General features: G+C 40.7%; 2 protein-coding genes across 9 annotated transcripts in view; both read right to left on the bottom strand.

Annotated features, from left to right (window-relative positions):
• LOC122562201 (E3 ubiquitin-protein ligase rnf213-alpha-like) overlaps nt 1–16,067 on the bottom strand; it is a 159,421-nt gene extending 143,354 nt beyond the window's left edge. For 2 of the 3 annotated variants that reach the window (XM_043714879.1, XM_043714881.1), the window contains exons 1-5: nt 15,994–16,067; nt 6,719–7,064; nt 5,225–5,536; nt 3,651–3,822; nt 2,795–2,871 (exon numbers count right to left, since the gene is read on the bottom strand). In XM_043714879.1, coding sequence (XP_043570814.1) covers nt 2,795–2,871; nt 3,651–3,822; nt 5,225–5,536; nt 6,719–7,021 — 864 coding nt within the window. In that variant the 5' untranslated portion in view covers nt 7,022–7,064; nt 15,994–16,067. The remainder of the gene's footprint in view (nt 1–2,794; nt 2,872–3,650; nt 3,823–5,224; nt 5,537–6,718; nt 7,065–15,993) is intronic. The other variant, XM_043714880.1, reaches the window with a different exon arrangement.
• A 2,758-nt stretch (nt 16,068–18,825) lies between these two features.
• The window catches only part of LOC122562200 (transmembrane channel-like protein 7), a 62,251-nt gene continuing 59,106 nt past the window's right edge, over nt 18,826–21,970 (bottom strand). For 5 of the 6 annotated variants that reach the window (XM_043714873.1, XM_043714874.1, XM_043714878.1 and 2 more), the window contains 2 exons: nt 20,949–21,027; nt 18,826–19,294 (listed from right to left, as the gene is read on the bottom strand). In XM_043714873.1, the coding sequence (XP_043570808.1) occupies nt 19,103–19,294; nt 20,949–21,027 (271 nt within the window). In that variant the 3' untranslated portion in view covers nt 18,826–19,102. Of the gene's footprint in view, nt 19,295–20,948; nt 21,028–21,970 lie in introns of those variants that run through there. The other variant, XR_006315260.1, reaches the window with a different exon arrangement.

Raw genomic sequence — 21,970 nt, 5'->3', positions numbered from 1 at the left:
ACCCCCACCCCCTCTCCGGCCTATCACCCTCACCTTAACCTCCTTCCACCTATCGCTTTCCCAACGCCCCTCCCCCAAGTCCCTCCTCCCTACCTTTTATCTTAGCCTGCTTTGCACACCCTCCTCATTCCTGAAGAAGGGCTTATGCCCAAAACGTCGATTCTCCTTCTCCTTTGATGCTGCCTGACCTGCTGCGCTTTTCCAGCAACACAGTTTTAAGCATCAGTCAATGAAAGCAAGCTTGCAGGTACAGCAGGTAGTGAAGAAAGCTAATAGCATGCTGGCCTTCATAACAAGAGGAATTGAGTATAGGAGCAAAGAGGTTCTTCTGCAGCTGTACATGGCCCTGGTGAGACCGCACCTGGAATATTGTGAGCAGTTTTGGTTTCCAAATTTGAGGAAAGACATTCTGGCTATTGAGGGAGTGCAGCGTAGTTCACGAGGTCAATTCCTGGAATGGCGGGACTATCTTACGCTGAAAGATTGAAGTGACTGGGTTTGTATACACTTGAGTTTAGAAGGCTGAGAGGGGATCTGATTGAGACGTATAAGGTTATTAAAGGATTGGACACTCTGGAGGCAGGAAGCATGTTTCCGCTGACGGGTGAGTCCCGAACCAGAGGACACAGTTTAAAGATAAGGGGTAGGCTATTTAGAACACAGTTGAGGAGAAACTTCTTCACCCAGAGGGTGTGTGTAATGCTCTGCCCCAAAGGGCTGTGGAGGCCAAGTCTCTTGATACTTTCAAGAAAGAGTTGGATAGAGCTCTTAAGGATAGTGGAATCAAGGGTTATGGGGATAAGGCAGGAACAGGATACTGATTGAGGATGATCAGCCATGATCATAATGAATGGTGGTGCTGGCTCCAAGGGCAGAATGGCCTACTCCTGCACCTATTGTTTATTGTATTAGTGAGAAACAGTTTTCTCATAAATTTAACTGCAGAATGAAAGATAAAAGAGACCATTTTTACCAAATACTTGATGTGAAGAACCTCTGAAGCTGCGTTGCTGCCAAATTGTGTTTAGTACAAGGTGGCATTTTTGAAAACTAGTTGAACCCTGTGTTAGAAATGGTCTCATTATGAAGTTCTCCGGCCTATCACCCTCACCTTAACCTCCTTCCACCTATCGCTTTCCCAACGCCCCTCCCCCAAGTCCCTCCTCCCTACCTTTTATCTTAGCCTGCTTTGCACACCCTCCTCATTCCTGAAGAAGGGCTTATGCCCAAAACGTCGATTCTCCTTCTCCTTTGATGCTGCCTGACCTGCTGCGCTTTTCCAGCAACACATTTTTAAGCATCAGTCAATGAAAGCAAGCATGCAGGTATAGCAGTCAGTGAAGAAAGCTATTAGCATGCTGGCCTTCATAACAAGAGGAATTGAGTATAGGAGCAAAGAGGTTCTTCTGCAACTGTACATGGTCCTGGTGAGACCGCACCTGGAATATTGTGGGCAGTTTTGGTTTCCAAATTTGAGGAAAGACATTCTGGCTATTGAGGGAGTGCAGCGTAGTTCACGAGGTCAATTCCTGGAATGGCGGGACTATCTTACGTTGAAAGATTGGAGTGACTGGGTTTGTATACCCTTGAGTTTAGAAGGCTGAGAGGGGATCTGATTGAGACGTATAAGGTTATTCCTGGAGGCAGGAAGCATGTTTCCGCTGACGGGTGAGTCCCGAACCAGAGGACACAGTTTGAAAATAAGGGGTAGGCTATTTAGAACACAGTTGAGGAGAAACTTCTTCACCCAGAGGGTGTGTGGAATGCTCTGCCCCAAAGGGCTGTGGAGGCCAAGTCTCTTGATACTTTCAAGAAAGAGTTGGATAGAGCTCTTAAGGATAGTGGAATCAAGGGTTATGGGGATAAGGCAGGAACAGGATACTGATTGAGGATGATCAGCCATGATCATATAGAATGGTGGTGCTGGTTCCAAGGGCAGAATGGCCTACTCCTGCACCTATTGTCTATTGTATTAGTGAGAAACAGTTTTCTCATAAATTTAACTGCAGAATGAAAGATAAAAGAGGCCATTTTTACCAAATACTTGATGTGAAGAACCTCTGAAGCTGTGTTGCTGCCAAATTGTGTTTAGTACAAGGTGGCATTTTTGAAAATTAGTTGAACCCTGTGTTAGAAATGGTCTCATTATGAAGTTGCATGATACTTTGATGCGTAGCACTTAATGCTTAATTTCCTAAAGAAACGAATTGCCTGAGGGTTAACACTGATGCATCTAAATGACTGATGCGTTGCCATGGAAAAAACAAGGAAGAATCAACTTTGGAATTTGTAGATCCCAGCTTCTTTCCACATGCCAACACTTCAGCCAATCGGAGTCAAATTGGCACAAAGCCAATCCACCTTTCTCCTATAATACCATACTCAATGATTACGTACAATTTTGCATACTTGCATTTGTCCTGATAATTGCAAGACAAAATCAACTTTGGCAACATGGCTCTCTATTCTGCAATACTTTAGTACCTTTTTAAAAAATTACTCACAGAGAAAAAATTGGAATTGTCAACAGTATAAATAAGTTGTTTATTCTACTTACAAAAATATTGGACCTGAAATTAATCTGTGGATTAGCAACAAACATCTGATATATACAAAGGATTTTTTAAAAAATCCTTTCTTGTGGCAACCTTAAAATTGATTAAGACAAAACAATACTTCCATTAAAATCGTCGCAAGAGAAGGATTTGAGATCACTTGTGAGTTATATTGTACAATATTATTGAGGCCTTTGATTCCAGAATAAAATTTCTTGACATTCTTGTTCAATACTCACCCTCTTCTTCTGTTTATTTCCCTTACCCTCGGTGTTGCTGGCTACATTCGTTTGGAGAGATGAGCCTTTTATATCTTCTGTAGTAATACAGAAAAAGTCATGATCATTAAGTTCACCTTCTGGTTTTATCCTCTGATCCATCAATAGGCCTCACAACCCTAGGTCACTCTGATTTGAATGCTTAAAGCAATGCTCTTTATTTTCATTCTGGGTGTTGAGTAAATTCTGTTCCATCAATAGGATTCACAATTGATGAATCCAATTGGAAACAGAAAGTGGGAAAGATTGTTCTAGTCAGGTTTAATTTATAACCTAAAATTTATGTGCTTGTAAAAGCTGGTCAGGAATAGTAGGCTCCAATTCTTCAAAGAATCATTAACTATTATATAGAATAATATATAACTGCTAACTGCATCTACCTGCTCTTTCAAGAATGAACCAGGCCACATATGTACATTAGAAACAGCAGCTCTCCTTTAATCATTCCAGTATTTCATGAGAAGTAATTAGCAGAAAGTCTATGCTACATTATCAAAACATCAAGTGGATGACTATGCTCTTCTGTCGTAAATTTCCAATTCCTGCATTTATTTGAGTAAGAATATAAAGTTCCAGAAGCAAGAACAGAAGTCGCTGTAAAAACTCAGCAGGTCTGGCAGCATCTGTGGAGAGAAAGCTGAGTTAACATTTTGGGACTGGAGACCTTTCCTCAGAATGTTCTGAAGAAGGGTCACCAGACTCGAAACATTAAGTTTGCTTTCTCTCTACAGATGTTGCCAGACCTGCTGAGCTTTTCATACAATTTCTGTTTTTGTTTCAGATTTCCAGCATCCTTGGTTTTTAGGTAAAATTTCACCTTCTTTCATTGCTGTAGCAACGTTCCATTTCTGCTGCTGATCCGGAAACATGGCTGGGGTGGAATCTACTGATGATTTTTCACCAGGGCACTGAGGCACTTTTCTTGCTTTCTCCAGTAAAGCGGGGGCTTGATTATTTTCATTCTGCTTCCTATTCTGTTCCTGGTTTACCTGTGTCACAGAAAATATCTAATCACCCTAAGTCTCAATGTAAAATTCATACTTTAAATTTCTGCTTCAGAACAAACTTGTTTTGAACATAGGCAGAGATAGTCTTCATTAGCTTTATGAGATGTGAAATTGTGGCTGTATATGTTTGTGATAACAGTCCCAGTTTAACAATTGATACCGATGTATGACATGTAGATCATTGCAGAATATCTTACTCTTACTCTTCCAAAAGGAGGAAGATTGCATGCTTCCAGCTCAATGTATATAGGTTTAAGGTACTTCATTGCATTTATTTATAGAATAATGTGAAGAAGCAAAAAGATAAAAGAAGGATTTCATAGCACAACAATCAAAAATCAATTGGATCATGATCGATCAATTAAAAAAGTACAGATTTATGAATGCACATGCAAGGTTTGTAGCTCAGGTTGAGGTTTAGGCTGTAGGTTTGCTCGCTGAGCTGTAGGTTTGATATCCTTCAGGCTTCACTTGGAGGTCACCACTGGTGATGTTACCTAGCCAGGTAATGAAACGTCTGGATATCAAACCTACAGCTCAGCGAGCAAACCTACACCCTAAAGAATGCACATCTCAGGGGGTCTCATAGCAATAAGACATTTGCAGAAATAATCAGATTTGTTCAGCTATCATTTCAAGTGGAAAATGCATCCATAGGGTTTGATTTTCATGCTAAAGATTGTTGGAAATTATCCAGGGGCTCTGAAGATAGACTAGGAGAAAGTGAGGACTGCAGATGCTGGAGATCAGAGCTGAAAAATGTGTTGCTGGAAAAGCACAGCAGGTCAGGCAGCATCTAAGGAGCAGGAGAATCGACGTCTCGGGCATAAGCCCTTCTTCTGAAGGGCTTATGCCCAAAACGTCGATTCTCCTGCTCCTTGGATGTTGTCTGAAGATAGACTGACAATGATCACAGAGAAAGAGATAATAATAGGAATCATTGCAAAGATGACAGATGAACAAATGTCTGGCTTCCAAGTAAAATTTGACTATTTTGTAGGACAAGTTTAACATAGAACTAATTCACCTTAACTGCATGGTTACCAGGTCAATAAACCTAACAAATATTCATAGGCAATTCAGAGACAGTCTCCATTGTGCGCCACAGCAAAGAGGAAGACACCTCAATTTTGACTAAAAACTAAAAATAAAAAAACAAAAAAAAACCAAGATACTCAAAACACTAAAACTTCCCAATTGTCAATCTACATTAAACATTGTAACACTGATTGCTTTGTCAAGTGCCTTTTTGAAAAATCATTACAAATCCTTTTACATTCAGATTACCAGAAATGTCTCTGTAAAGATTTCTTTTTCCTCATCATACTCACAAAATATGCAAAAACATCACAAGAAAAAAGGTTGTCAGTGAAATCAAACATACCTTAGTACTCTTTCTTCTAGGTTGTTGTGGGTCCATTGTTCCTTTTGTTGCATTTTGAGGAAGTGAAGGAGAAAGTCTTTCTCTCAAAGCTGATGCATCACCAATGCTTGATATTGAGTTCAATATATTGTCATTCGCAATGTTTGATACATCAATGTCACCCATGGCTAGAATTTCAAGCATTTCTGATTCAGGTTCTAATAAGACTGAATTTTGGTGATCATTTGGCATGGTTGAGTTTGGAAAAGTTTCTTGGAATTTCTGTCCTGCTGCAGACTGCACCTTGTTCACTTCATTAGGTAATGATACCTGCTGGAAATTCAGATTTGTAATATTATCTCTAAATAAACCATGATAGTTGAGCTACTTGAAGTACAATGTAAACCACTTCGATTGCAACTATCCCACAGTGCAGAGAGGAATAAAATGCTTGTGCAAATTACAAAGAGGTCTCCTCACTCTGGTGCTTTATTCCTTTCCCAACTTTCTCTGCTCATCTCTTGTTGAGGTTTGGTACCAAAGACTTTGGCATGGTCAAGTACCTCATGTGTCAGCAGGTTGTTGAACATAAGGTGCCCCAACAAAGTCTATGTCATCCTCACTCAAATGTGTGTTTTCTCGAGACTTCAGTCGTGATGAGGAGATTTGATTGATCACCTGTTCTCTATCATGGGACACAGGCTAACTGCACAATTCCTACTGCTGCCTAACTGGCATCAGTTACCTCTGAGCTCAATGTGTTCACATCCTGCTTCCCATTAATCTGTATATCGCCCAAACTCACTTTGCATGTCCCCATAACCAATTATCAATGATAAACAATCCTCCCTCAAGTATACTCTTTCTACTTTCCAAAGCTACTATCATCAAACCTCATCTCAAAATACAAGTCAAACTCTCAAGACCATCCAATGATCATCCAATTTCCAATCGTTTGTTCCTCTACAAAATCCTTCAACGATCTGTCACCTACCAACTCCATAGCAAACCTTCCTTCAATTCCATGTTGGAATCTCATTAATTAGATTTGTTCCTCTGTTTCAGCTTTTACAAAGTCAAAATAAAAGTCCTAAATAACAACTTCTCTGACTATGTCATGTTGCTCAATGGTTTCTCAGCTGATTTTGGTACATCATCCATCCCTAGTGCCTCTGCCCCACAGTTCACTTCAGTAGATTGAACAACTCTTGTTTTATTCACTTCTGGGACTTCAATGTCATTGGCTGGGCCAGCATTTATTGCCCACCCCAGTTGCCCTTGAGGTGGCTATGAGTTGCCTTTTTGAACCGCTGCCTGACCATGGTAGACTTACAGTCATCAGGGAGAGGGTTATAGGATTTGACCCAGTGAAGGAAAGGTGATATATTTGACTATGAATTAACTAGGTTAATTATAAACTGTTCTTGCACTCTGTATGCGATACCCTTATCTGACCAAAATGCATAGAGGAATGTGTGCTTGTCACAAGGATGTAAAACTAGGATGATACTGTACCTCGGAACTCTTCTCTGCAGATTCAGGACGACAGGTACTTTCTTGAATGGAACTTTCAGAAGATGAGAGAGAAGCTGTTGCTTCATTAGCTGATGGTACGTTGGTAGAATTCTCAAAGGCAATTACAGGCTCACTTACAGTTCCAGATATATCAATGAAATCAGAGGCTACAGTTTCAGACATTGCTAATGCAGACTCTATTGAGGGATGAGGAATGTGATCGATGAGTGATGTGGATGATTCCAGTCCAGATGTTTCCTGGAATTCCTGTGCCACTTCAGGCTGCATAACGTTGCCTTCCATTTCAATCTCAACATTTACAACTTTTTAGAGTGAACATCTTTTGCTGAAATAATATTTGAACAGATATTACAGACTGTGATTAACATGAATATAGGAAAAGTAATTCACTTTAAAACAATTTATGCAGAATTGATTTGAGTTTGACAATGATTCTTTTCTCACCAGGTTATTGATTTTTAATCTAAACATGTTGACTCTGATCAACCAAAACTAGTCATTCTTTTTCATGCGAAAGTAAATGTTATATTCCGTACCCTTGTGGCAGCATAGTAGTTATATTGTCAATTGTGAGCAGTTAGAAAGCACCTAATATTGTAACTAACTCCAACTTTTAACTATTGCAATAGGATTAGGGAATGTGATCTAAATTTCAAAATTTAAAACCCTCCTGAAAGCTGAAGGAAGGAAGCGGGGTGGGGGCAAAATTGTCTTGTTGGGAAGGTTCAGAAAGCAGCATCAAGTTATCCAAAGGGTTTGTCACCAATGACGAAGCAAAGTGGGGGTGGTTACAGGTGGATGAAGGTTGAGAGGAGTGTGCAAAAACACACACACAGTTCAGAGGACCAAAGAACCAGAGAAGGGTGAGAATCTGAAAGAGGTTGTAGAAGTTGGTGGAATTAAGCAATAAAGGACATGCAGCATTTATCGCAGCCCAGGAGCAAATCAATAGCAAGGGATTGAGATTTTTATTGGGGCAGCAAGTTCTGCCAACAGGCATCATGATGCTCAGTTGACAGAAATCTATATTCATCCATGGCAATAAGAGGCAAGCAGTCCTACAACATAAAAATAGTGTAGCCTGTAGGAAGTGATAAAGAAGTAAAGCTCAGTAGTACCATCTCAGGTTCTTGTGGCATGAGATCTGCGTTCAAGTCTCAGCATCTCTCAAGGTGTCTAATAACATCTCTGAGCAGGTTGATTAAAAGATTCTTTTATGCCTGGCAGCTGACTCAATGAATAATGGTACTGTCAATAATGGGCAATGTGTAGATGAGAAACAGGAGAGGTCAAGGATATACCTTGGAAGAACTCTAAGAATGAGTGAACTGGAATAAGTAAGGAAGCCATTTCTGCAGATGGCACTGGCTAAGAAGCAAAATTACACAAAGGCTGTCCCATGGGTGAGGGTTTTCTGGTCAACCACATGAAAGGATAAGGAGAACAATTTTATAATACAAAGTCGAGCATTTGCGACTTTGCGCAAAGCAACATTGATGCAAGAAAAAAAGCTGGAAGTCTGAAGCGACAAGATTACAACAGGATGTTTTTGAAAAGTCTGATAGAGAGCTGACAAATGACAACATGCTCCTGAAAGGTTAGACATGGTCATGTCATTGAAGGGCATAAGAAGGTAAGCATCTTAGGGCTTTTGAAAGGGAGAAGAATGTAGCTGAGCCACTAATAATTTAATCAAGCATGGGGGAAGACCAATCAACCGAGTTGGAAAAATTAACTTACGCAAACATTCAATAAATCAATGCGAACAAGAATTCAAAAGTGCCACATATGCCTGTGTGGATAGTTCAGTGATGAACTTCACCACACTGAACCGTAAGGCCACCACAGCTTTGATTCATTATGCTCGGTTAAAGTTATCACAGAAACAACACTGGTGAAGGTGCTACAACTGGTTCTTATGTTACTGGGATGAGGAGGAGAAATCAGGTGGTGCCTCAAATTCTAACTGCCATCCAGTTTAACTTGGTCAAGAATGTTTGTGAACAAATGTCAAGTAAGGAGAGAAATAAACTTAACAAGTTAGCAATTGTTTCTAGTGCCTCCTCAATACTAGGAACTGGTTACAAGACCACCTTACCAACTCAACATCCGCCTACAATCCAGATAGAACTGGTTCCAAATCAAGCAACCATATCTTTCTTTTTGTGAGGAATCAATTTCTTTAAATACCAATCTGACGTTGCCTTGTGGGCGGCACGGTGGCCCAGTGGTTAGCACTGCTGCCTCACAGCACCAGAGACCCGGGTTCAATTCCCAACTCAGGCGACTGACTGTGTGGAGTTTGCACATTCTCCCCGTGTCTGCGTGGGTTTCATCCGGGTGCTCCGGTTTCCTCCCACAGTCACAAAGATGTGCGGGTCAGGTGAATTGGCCATGCTAAATTGCCCGTAGTTTTAGGTTAAAAGGGGTAAATGTAGGGGTATGGGTGGGTTGCGGGTCGGTGTGGACTTGTTGGGCCGAAGGGCCTGTTTCCACACTGTAAGTAATCTAAATATTGAGTGGGTATCAATGTTTTGGCATGAAATTATGAGGTAGTGAATTAAAGCATGAGTTAAACTTAATTCTTCATCTTTTGTGTGTGCCTCTCCATATTAAAAGGAAATCTTACATGTTCTCTTTATCTGATGTGTCATTTTAATCATGAAAACAGTTGCAATCAAGATTTGGAGGTGCTGGTGTTGGACTGGGGTGTACAAAATTAAAAATCACACAACACCAGGTTATAGTCCAACAGGTTCCTTTGGAAGCACTAGCTTCCAGAGCACTGCTCCTTCATCAGGTGGTTGACAACTTAGTGCTTTTAAAGTTGCAATCGAGCCACTCTTGATTGTCATCAGTTCCTCACGTAATTGACAATTATGACTTGGAAAGTATAATAGAATTTCTGCCACAATGAATCATCACCAGCGTCCTTAACAATAATGACTTGTCAATTGCTACAAATTTTTAACATAACAACAGCATTTTTCAAAAATATGGGCGTCAGCACAAAAATACAAAAGTAAATGCTACAAATGAAACCTGGTCAAGTTATGGGGGTTGGTTATTCCAGTCGGCTGGAAGGCTAATCTGTACTACTGAGTGATATCAACTGTGTAGGTTCAATTCTTGTGTCAGCTGAGGTCATTATGAAGACTCTGCCTTCTCAACCTTGCCCCCTTTTTTTAAGGATTGGTGACTTTCAGGTTAAACTCACCAATCAGTCATCTCTCCCCCTCATGAAGGGGCAATCTTTGGCCCCTCGGCACTATGATGTTTTGCATATAAATGGAAAATCACAGGATCTTTCAATAAAGGTGCTAGAAAAGACAGTTTCATGATGCAGGAAAATAAATTTTCCGAATTTGAGAATTTGCAGCCTAAATTAAGTTACCCAAATACACTGTGTGATTCATTCATTGGCATTTAATAGCTGTGAGTCTCAGTAAGCAGTGGGCAGTGCCATAGAGAATCTGGACAGTTCCCATAACGGTCAAAAGAACATTCTCTCACATATAACTGCTGGTTTACACTAGATGATTTGAGTATTTACATCTGTTTGTTCATAAATCCATTCAATATATGTCAGCGATTTTCTAAATAACAAATGATGTAATAACTATTGACTGTTCTGTTAGGAAATATCAAAACCAATAGGAAAACTTGCAATTAATCACTGGCCACAACAACATGTATTTGCTATCTTTAAAGTGAAACAAATGCCTCCTGGAATGTTACAAAATAAGATATGACAATAAGTTATTGAAGGATACAATAGGATGGTTAGCTTATATTTAATAAAAGACATCCTGAAAGAGGTCAGCAAGGCTCGGTGAGGGGGGGGGGGTGCTGGAGAGAGAGAATTCCAAAGCGTTTGGCCCAGCTAACTGAAAGGCAAAGCTGTCAATGGTAGAATGTCTGAAATTGGCTCAAAAATCCACAATTAGATGAGTACAAACACCACAATGATGGTAGGTTTAAAGGACTTGAAAGTGATAGGAAGGGGTGAGGTGAAAGAGGGATTTGAAAACAAGAATATGAACTTTAAAATGAAAGCAATATTTGAAAAGAGAACCAATGGAAGTCATTGATATAATGGGAGAATTGGATTTGGCATGAGTTTTGATGATGTCAAGTTGATAATTGTTTAAACGTGGAAGACCACCAGAAGTGAGTCAATTAGCTAAATCTAGATGTAATAAAGACATAGATAAGGATCTCCACAGCAAATTAACTGAGGCAGGTGCTGAGTTGGGTATGAGACTATAAGATGCAGGTGCAGAAGTAGGCCATTCAGCCTATCAAATCTGCTCCGCCATTCAATCAGTCAAGTTTGATCTGATAATTCTCAATTCCACTTTTCTGCCTTTCTCACATAACCCTTGATTCTGTCCATGTCAGCCTTGAAATAGTTCAATGCGATGGAAACGGGTGTAGGGTGTAACTCAATGACATTGCACTAGTTGGAAATTCATCTTGGTCAAATACGATACCAAGTTTCCAATCATTCTGGTTCAGACTGCAGCAAAATAGCTTCCACTTTAAGCCCACTGGCTTTCCCCGATACCTTGACTTTGACGTCACTTCCTCCCACTCCATTTCCTACAAAGACTCTAGTCCATTCTCCTAGTTTCACCACTCCTATTGCATCTGTTTTGGCATTGCCACTTGCTACACCAGCACCTTTGAAATGTCCTCCTTTTGCCTCAGCTGAGGATATTATTCCATGCCAATTGATAGAGGCCTAAACCTTTCCATTTCCCCACTTGCATTTCCCCCTAGATACACAATAAGATTTCTCCTCTGTCCTCAACTTCAATTTCACCAGCCTCCATATTCTGCCACATCCAGCATGACACCACCGCTAAACACAACATCCCCTCTCCTCCCCATTTCAGCATTCCAAAAGGAAGCTCTTCTGTCACTCCCAACATTCCATTCCCTGTCCATGGCATATTCCCATTCAAATGCAGGAATTGCAAAGCCTCAACTTACAATTCATTATATCTCACAATCCAGGCCTGAAACAGTGCTTCCATCTGGAGCACCAATTTACTTGTATTTCTTTCTATTACATATATTACATTTGCTGCTGCTGATGAGCTCTTCTCCAGGAGAGATCAAACACAACTTGAGTGCTTGCTCTGTCAAACACCCCTGTCCAATCTGCAGGCATCACCCCAAACTCTTAATTGTCCCCCAAGGGAAAATCCAGTAAACCTGGCAAATGAAACATACGGGTTCATCTCAGATTGTATGCTTCAAAATGATATTTCAGCATGATCTCTACATGTATTTCCAAGTACTACTGTGTTTTTTTTAAACTAGTTTTCTCTCTATAATTCTCTTCCCCACTCTACTCTGATCTGTTTCCAACCACCCTTGAGCTGTCCCAATAATGTTGAGTATCAGTCAGTCTTCTTTTGATAAGGCACTTTCCAGCCTCCCAGAATTGATACCTTCAACAACCGCAGATCGTCACTTTGGCCCCCGTTTTTTCAGAAACAGTTGCAAGTGAAGTCTTTGCTGCTCTCATTTACTTCCTGGATTTTCTTACTCCTGTTACCCTCTCCTTTTGTCTTGTACCACCATCTCTTCTGCCATTTACTGCCTCTTCTTTTTCATCCATCAAACTCTCCACTGTTTTCTTCTATTGGAATAATGCATGCATTTTTCGTCTCCCTACTATCGAGAGGATGTTGTGAAGCTTGAAAGGGTTCAGAAAAGATTTACAAGAATGTTGCCACAGTTGGAAGGTTTGAGCTATTGGGGAGGCTAATAGACTGGGGCTATTTTCCCTGGAATGTTGGAGGCTGAGGGGTGACCTTATAGAGGTTTATAAAATCATGAAGGACGTGGATAGGATAAATAGACAAGATCTTTTCCTTGGGGTGGGGGAGGAGTCTAGAACTAGAGGGCATAGGTTTAGGGTGAGGGGGGAAAGATTTAAAAGGGCCTAAGCGGCAACGTTTTCACGCAGAAGGTGGTGCGTGTATGGAATGAGCTGCCAGAGGAACTGTTGGAGGCTCATACAATTACAATATTTAAAAGACATCTGGATGGGTATATGAATAGGAAGGTTTCAAGGGATATAGGCCAAATGCTGGCAAATGGGACTTGATTTATTTAGGATATCTGGTCAGTATAGATAATTTGGACCAGAGTCTGTTTTCATGCTGTACATCTCTTTGACTCTCTAAAAGTCACAAGCAGAAATGAAAAAAAGCCAAAGAACTGTGGATGCTGGAAATCTGAAACAAAAACAACAAGTGCTGGAGAAACTCTGCAGGTCTGGTGGCATCTATGGACAGAAAACACTGTGGCTCAGTGGTTAGCACTGCTGCCTCACAGCACCAGGGTCCCAGGTTCTATCCCAGCCTCGGGCGACTGTCTGTGTGGAGTTTGCACATTCTCCCCGTGTTTGCGTGGGTTTCCTCCAGGCGCTCTGGTTTCCTCCCACAGTCCAAAGGTGTGCAGGTTAGGTGAACTGGCCGTGCTAAATTGCCCATAGTGTTAGGTGCTTTATTCAGAGGGAAACGGGTCTAGGTGAGTTACTGTTTGGAGGGTCAGTTTGGGCTGAAAGGAATCTAATTACAGATCCAGTGACCCATCTTAACATTAGGTTATGCACCAGATAACCTGCTCCAATCAACAGGATAGCTAGGCACCTTCCTTTAAAAGACTGAACAAACAGCAGATGCTAAAAAATTTGAAATAAACACAAAGTTATGAAAATACTCAGGCAGCATCTTGGAGAGATAATCAAAGTTTATGTTTTGAGTTGTGTATGGCACCTTTGCACTGTTTAACTTTAGTTCTGAAGAAATTACATTTAACATGAAATGTTAACTATTCCCCTTTCCAACTATTCTGTACTTCGTTTCTTTTTATAACCTGCTTAAGTTTGTGTACCTAGTCATTTGCAGCTGGACATTCTGAGATTAATAGAATCCTTACAGTGTGGATACAGGCCATTCAGCCCAACACGTCCAAACCAACTCTCCAAAGAGCATCCCACCCAGACTCACCCCCAATTCTATGCCTGTAACCTTGTATTTCCAATGCCCAATCCACTCTAATCTGCACATCTTTGGACTAAGGAAGGAAATCAGAGTACCTGGAGGGAACCTGCACAGACACAGGGAGAATGTCCAAACTCTACACTGAGGCTGGAATTGAACACCAGTCCCCAACGGTATGGGGCAGGAGTGCTAACCATTTAGCCACTGTGCTGCACCAAATGCATTAAGAGTATGAAAAACTAGTTACTGATCCTTACAATTTCCCTTCATCCCTCAGACTGTGCAGGAAACCTATACTTGGTTGCACCTTTCTGACTATGGGAACTTACCTGGGAAAGAAACTTGGGGAATTACAGACCGGTTAGCTTAACTTCTGTAGTGGGGAAGATGCTTGACTCTATTATTAAGGAAGGATAGCAAGACATCCAGATAGAAATTGTCCCATTACGCACATGCAGCAAGGGTTCACGAAGAGCAAGTCATGCTTAACTAATCTTTTGGAACTCTATGAAGTCATTAAGAGCACAGTGGACAATGGAGACCCAGAGGATGAGGTGTGTCTAGATTTTCAAAAGGTCTGCGACAAGGTGTTGCACAAAAGGCTGCTGCATAAAACAACGATGCATGGTGTTGTGGGTAAAGTATTAGCTTGGATTGAGGATTAGTTGACTAACAGGAAGCAAAGAGTAGGGATAAATGAGTGTTATTCTGGTTGGCAATCAGTAACTAGTGGTGTGCCTCAGTGATCAGTGTTGGGACCACTGTTATTAACAAGTTACATAGATGATTTGGAGTTGGGGACCACATGTAATGTGTCAAAGTTTGCAAATGACACTAAGAGTGGCAGAGCAAAGTGTGCAGAGGATTGTCAAACTTTGCAAAGGAACCTAAATACTTTGAATGAGTGGGCAAATGTCTGGCAGATGGATTACAATATTAATAAATGTAAAGTCATCCATATTGGTAGGAATAACAGTAAAAAGGACTGTTACCTGAATGGTAAAAGTTACAGCATGCTGCTGTGCAGAGGGACCTGGGTGCCCTTGTGTATGAATCACAGAAGGTTGGTCTGCAGGTGTTACAGGTAATTAGGAAGGCAAATGGAATTTTGTTTTCATTGTGAAAGGGATTGAGTTTAAAAGTAGGGAGGTTGTGTTGCAACTGTATAGGGAACTGGTGAGGCCACACCTGAAATAAAGTGTGCAGTTTTGGTCTCCATACTTGATAAAGGATGTATTGGCATTGAAGGGGGTGCAGAGGAGGTTCACGAGGTTGATTCCAAAGTTGAGGGGTTGGCTTATGAAGAGAGACTGAGTAGACTGGGATTATATTCGTCAGAATTTAGAAGAATGGGGTGGATCTGATAGAAATGCATTAAAAAGTATGAAGGGAATAGATAAGTTAGAAGTAGGGGGGATATTTTCACTGGCAGGTGAAACTAGGACAAGAGAGCATCGCCTCAAAATTAGAGGGAGCAGGTTTAGGACTGAATTGAGAAGGATCTTCTTCACCCAGAGAATTGTGAATCTATGGAATTCCCTGCCCAGTGAAGTGGTTGAGGCTTCCTCAGTAAATGTTTTTAAGACTAAGATAGATATTTTCCTGAACAATAAAGAAATTAAAGATTATGGTGAGAGGGCGGCTAAGTGGAGCTAGGTCCACAAAAAGACTAGCCATGATCTTTTTGAGTGGTGGAGCGGGCTGGAAGGGCCAGAAGGCTTACTCCTGCTCCCAGTTCTTATGAAAGCACAGGTATGATTGGATCTGCATTCTTCTATATTCTATAATTTTGTCATCTGTGCAAACATTCCACCTGTTCATCCTGACTACCTGATAGAACATTGACAGTCCTGCTGTGCCGGAAGACCAAGCTGTCTGTTTACTTACATAAAACCAACATATCGCGGATGCTGGAAATCTAAATAAAAACCGAAAGTCCTGAGAATATCAGCAGGTCTGGTAGCATCTGCAGAGAGAAGTTAACGTTTCGAATCGAGCATAACTCTTCCTCGGAACTTGTTTACTTAATCTGCACATAGGCTCAAATCAATTCCTTCCTGTTACTGTTTCTATCGGTTCTCGACCCCTACATTAAGATGCATCTTGACAGTTAGTTCCTACTGCGACTTCTTTCCAACTCGATATTAACTGTGCGTTATTTGTTTAATAAGCAACATTTTACTCACAAAGTGTCGATTACATGGAATCGTTGCATTTATGAAACTCACTTACCTGATTGTAGCTGAAGTCTGTAGCATCACTTCAGTTTCTGCACTCCGTGTACTGTACACAGCAGCTCTTCCCAGTGCCTCCTGTCTGAGGGAAGCTGGTTGGTGGGTTTTATTTGACTGATGCCAGAATGGACCATACAAACAGCACGTTCACCAGTCGTCACACAGAAAGGCCGGGCGATGACAAGGAAGTGTCTCAAAATTATCAGTCGCGAGTAAAATGAAACAAACCACGTAAATGTCATTTCTGGGAAACCATTTATTTGATCAGAATATACAAAAAAACCCGTACTCCTGGCTATTCACAATTATGCTGGTGAATTATTCGCAACTGCATTTAAGCCGTAGTTTTAGGAGGAGACGTGGAGATTTGGAGCGGAGCCCTTCCCTGCATCAACTGAGCTTCCAAGTTTCGATTTCCCCGATGAGCGAAATTAAACTGGTGTTTCAGTGTTTCAACAGAAGCATAGTTTGGTGGGAGGAAACACGTGATCAGTTTTTGAAGACAATACCATTCGCCAAGCAATTGTTTTCGCTCAGTTGACTGGATTGTTGGTTTACAGAGTAGCATGATGCTAACAGCGTGGGTTCAATTCCCATCAGCGGTTTGAAGTGACCATGAAGGACATTCCTTCTCAACCTCTTCCCTGGCCTGACGTCTGGTGACCCCCAGGTTCAATCACCACCAGTCGCTTCTCTCTAATGAGAGAGTATAGAAATGGCCACAAACAAGTCGACTTATTTCTTGCAAATGAACGTACAACCCTGAAAGAGAAACTACAGATTGCGTAAGACGGTGTTAAACACCAGTTTTACATTGTAGGAATCGAAACTACACTTATTTACATAAACTGATGAACTTTGATAATAATTTGCCCTTGTATCATCATACACAGATTTTAATTTACCTTTCTACAATTTTAATACACACGTTTTCATTTACATATCTATTCCAACAATCTTCAGTTTTTCTCTTCAGGTAATGTTTACATTGATTCGTTGAAGGGACGCTTGTAATTGTGAGATTATTTGATGAAGTTCATGCTGTCTATAAATTATTAGAATGCCGAGATAGGATACAGAATTGAGTCACTTGGAGGGCAAGCTGTACCTGCTACATGAATTGCAAAAAAAAACTTTGTGTGCAGATACAGCAAGTTACGTTCCTTCTATGGTACGGGCAAACGTGGAAATATTTGCTGATGATTGCACAATGTGCACCACCATCCAGGACTCCTCAGATACTCAAGCAGTCCATGTCCAAATGCAGCAAGACTTTGACAAACAGAAAAGTTTCGACTCATAAATGTCATGCATGCCATACAAGAATCATTGAATCAGAATCATAGAATTCCTACAGTGCAGATAGAGTGAGATACAGCGCCCATCAGATCTGCACGGAATCTCCAAACAACATCCCACCCTACATTTCCCATGATTCTAGATTAGACAGGATCCGAGGAGCAGGAAAATCGACGTTTCGGGCAAAAGCCCTTCATTCCTAATTAAGGTCTTTTGCCCGAAACGTCGATTGTCCTGCTCCTCGGATGCTGCCTGAACTGCTGTGCTTTTCCAGCACCACTCTAATCTAGAATCTGATTTCCAGCATCTGCAGCCCTTGTTTTTACCTACATTTCCCATGGCTAATTCACCTAGCCTGCACATCCCTGGTCATGATGGACAATTTCTCATGGTGAAACCACCTAACCTGCACATCTTTTAACTGTTGGAGGAAATTAGAGCACCCAGAGGAAACTCACGCAGACACAGGGAGAAGGTGCAAACTCCAAAGTATCGGGCAACCGCAACAAGAGAGAATCTGACCATCATTCTGTAACATTCAATGGTATTGGCATTGATATTGGCATTCTGCTGCACTTTTCCAGCAACACATTTTCAGCTCTGATCTCCAGCATCTGCAGTCCTCACTTTCTCCCTGGCATTGATAACCCAAACAACAAGTAAAGTGATCTGTATCAGCTGTATTGATACCGCATCTAGAGCAGGTCAATGGCTGGGAATTCTGTAGCAAGTCACACACTTCCTGACTCCTAAAGCCTGTCCACTATCCATAAAGCATGTGTCTGGAGTGTGACAAAATGTTCTTGCCTGGATGATTGCAGTTACGACAACTCTCAGGAAACTTAAAACCATCCAGGATAGTCAGGCTCCTTGATAGACACCACCTCCACCATCTTCAGAATTCACACTCTTCACCACTGATGTACAGCAGCAGCAGCAATGTGTACCATCTATAAGATACACCACAATAACTCACAAATGCTCCTTCTAGGACCGTGACCATTATCACCTAGAAGGACAACAGCATCTGATACTTGGGATCTCCACCACCTGCAGGTTCTCCTCCAAGTCATTCACCATCCTTAGTCAGAATTTTTTAAAACTTTTTTTCACTTCTTTATTTTTTTAAAAATCATTGTTCCTAAACAGCTTTCAAAGATTTCACAGCTCCAAAATGTTGAAGAGGGGCAACTCAAGATTCTATGCCAAACCTCTCAATATGAACAATAATATTGATTTTGCAGCAATGTTCCCAGTTCTCGGAATGAAAAGTACAGTTGATACCTGCAAGACAGGAAAGTCACATTGGAACTGGAGAAGAGGAAATAGAACCCAGCATAGAACTGAAATTCAAATGTTCAGTTTCACCTGAAGCAAGTTGCACAAAATAAAGCACCCAGAGAAGAGACTGCATTTTAACAGTTAACTCATTTTATGGATATACCGTGAGACCTCAGTAGAACAAGAGTCTTTGTTTTTACTTTCTGTGAGTTTTTCAGGCTGCAAAACAAGAATACTGTACTACATCTCATAAAATTAATTTATGTTCTGTTTATTGCAATGTGTTTAATTTGAGAATATTATTTTTTATTTACAAGTATTTACTTCCTCTTCTTGAAAGAAGTTGCAATTTGCAGCTGTTAGAATATTTACATGCAAAAATAGTTTCACACATTTAAAAGAACATGTTCAACCATGCACATATTCTAGATGGTCTTCTTGAACAGTATGGCAGTGAAGAGCTTGGCAGATAATTATAGGTACTTTTCATTAACAATGGGATATATTGAACAGTATCAGCCCTTCTTTCAATTGTGTTGGTTCTCTTGAAACAGAGAATTAACGGATATGCTGCTTGAAAGAGTTCTGTTGTTGAAAATCTCAAGTCCAGCTCTTGATAGGGTGTCACTTTCAGAAGAACTGTCTCGAAAAGGACCATGTTGTAGATGCTGAGAACGTGAAGATAGCTTTTTTACCAAATATCGTTTATCCTTTCCTGTCTAATAAAACAAATGGTTCATAATTATTCACATTTTGGATTTATGTGAAAAGTCTTGTTACATAAAAAGAGGCATTACCCGCAGACCAATACTACCTCCAAGCATCTTCAATAAACTGTGGAGTTTTAAGAGGGAGGGAAAGGCCACTAGCATGTTCTTTGGTGCAGCACAACAAAGAATATTTCCAGTGTTTTGCTTCAAGTAAGTGGCTTTGATCCATTTACGTTATTTTCACTCTGTGCCATGTAGTTTTCATAATTTGGAATGATAAATGTTTCAGTAGTCAGGACACTGATGCAAACATTGGTTTAAGAATGGATCAAATGATGCAAAATAAAGATTCTATAATCTCCCGCACTGAGAATGTTTAAATCACTCAGATTTGTGGGCGGCACGGTGGCACAGTGGTTAGCACTGTTGCCTCACAGCGCCAGAGACCCGGGTTCAATTCCCGCCTCAGGCAACTGACTGTGTGGAGTTTGCACGTTCTCCCCGTGTCTGTGTGGGTTTCCTCCGGGTGCTCCGGTTTCCTCCCACAGTCCAAAGATGTGCAGGGTCAGGTGAATTGGCAATACTAAATTGCCCGTAGTGTTAGGTAAGGGGTAAATGTAGGGGTATGGGTGGGTTCGCTTAGGCGGGGCGGTGTGGACTTGTTGGGCCGAAGGGCCTGTTTCCACACTGTAATGTAATCTGTAATCTGTATTTCATTGTGCAAATCCTCATATCTTTCATCAGATTTCAGCTCTTTGCATTTCTCAAGGAGAGAACTGCACAAATCTCAAAGTGAAATTGTTCAAGAATCATTTCATAGCATATGTCTATAGCTTACAACTGAGGAACAACAACTTTGGGAGACATAGCCTCTAAATGAAATATTTGAATATAATGGTGGATAAATTCAGTCAGTGGACTTTAAGTCCAAGATACAATGAAGGTAATTAATGTCCATGCTCACTCGATTTTTGTTAACTCTTTGCTGAGAGACCGCTGCCATTTTTATCACCTGGATTGCTTACTTGTTCATTCCTCCACACCTATTTCACCTGTACAGGATACCTCCTCAGTGCAGGAGCTTGCAGGCAATCCTGGACATATACTTGTATCACTTCAACTTTATTTATTTAGATCTCCTTCAATTACAGACACCAGCTTTTTATGCTAATACTGTGCACAAATTTCTAATTTCATTGTAATACCATGTTCATGTTTCCCTGTCCTACAATGTGTGATGTGTATGATATGTGATATGAGGTTATGCTGTAGCTTTGTACAGTGCTGGTGAGGCCACATCTGGAGTACTGTGTGCAGTTATGGTCTCCTTACTTGAGAAAGGATGTACTGGCACTGGAGGGGGTGCAGAGGAGGTTCACTGACTCCAATCTGATGGTGAAAAAGTGCTTATCAGATTTGAAATAAAATTCTCTTGAAGAGTTACTTCGTTTAACAATTGAAATCAATTTTTGAATAGCTCCACTTTCATCAATCCTGTGTTTTTTCAGTTTACAGCCATTTTCAATTTTATGTTTCAAAGTATGAATCTGTCTTTGATTGTGTTAAGTTTATGTCAGCATGATACAGTGCAATAAATGGGTGAGGGAGCCAGCTTACTTTACCGAGATTTAATACATTACCTTCAATGTAAGAAAAAGCTTACCAAGATTAAATGCTTTTTCAGTTGAGTAATTGTGCTTCTGTTAATTTGAACCAAAGAAACCAAAGTTGTCAATATCATACTGTTGGCAAGAGAAAAAATGGAGAAAATTATATTAAAATATTTGTGCAAACTATATATATTTTCCACTAAGAAAATTAAAAATTCTTTAAAGTAACCTTCACATGTATGAAAAAAATGCAAAGCCTTCATGTCTTTTCATATTTGAATGTTCTAAATATATTATTTACACAATATTTATGAAGATAGTGGATACCTGATTCTATGATAATTAAACAGAAAGGACATATCTGTAACACTAATCTTACCAATTCATGAAATTTAGTTGAGATAAATGTGAGGTGTTGAATTTTGATACAGCAAATCAGTGCAGGACTTGTGCAGTTAATGGTAGGGCCCTGCACAATGTTGCCAATCAAACAGAACTAAGGGTGCAGTTAAGTACTTCCTTGCACGTGGAGAAACAGACAGGGCGGTGAAGAAGGCATTTGGCAAGCTTGCCTTCATTGAATGTAGGAGTTGGGATGTCATTTTGGGACTCTATAGGACATTGGTGAGGCCACTTTGAGAATACTGTGTTAATTCTGGTCTCTCTGCTATAGCAAACATACTGTGAAACTTGAAAGGATTCAGAAAAGATTTGCAAGGATGTTGCCAGGGTTGGAGGATTTGAGCTATAGGAAGAGGCTGAATAGGCTGGGGCTGTTTTCCCTGGAGTGTCGGAGGCTGAGGGGTGACCTTATAGAGGTTTATAAAATCATGAGGGGCATGGATAGGAGAACAAACAAGATCTTTTTCCCAGGGTAAAGGAGTCTAAATCTAGAGGGCATAGATTTTGGGTCAGAGAGGAAAGATCTAAAAAGGACCTGAGGGACAAGCTATTCATGTAGAACATAAGAATAAGAGCAGGAATAGGTAGTCATTCAATAAGATCAGGCCTGATCTTTGCATGGAATCAGCTCCACCTACCCGCCCAATCACCATAACCCTCAATTCCTTTATTG

Source organism: Chiloscyllium plagiosum, chromosome 24 (assembly GCF_004010195.1).
Source record: "Chiloscyllium plagiosum isolate BGI_BamShark_2017 chromosome 24, ASM401019v2, whole genome shotgun sequence".
Lineage (NCBI taxonomy): Eukaryota > Metazoa > Chordata > Chondrichthyes > Orectolobiformes > Hemiscylliidae > Chiloscyllium > Chiloscyllium plagiosum.
Note: the sequence above shows the minus strand (reverse complement) of the source record. Positions and strands in the feature narration are given on the sequence as shown.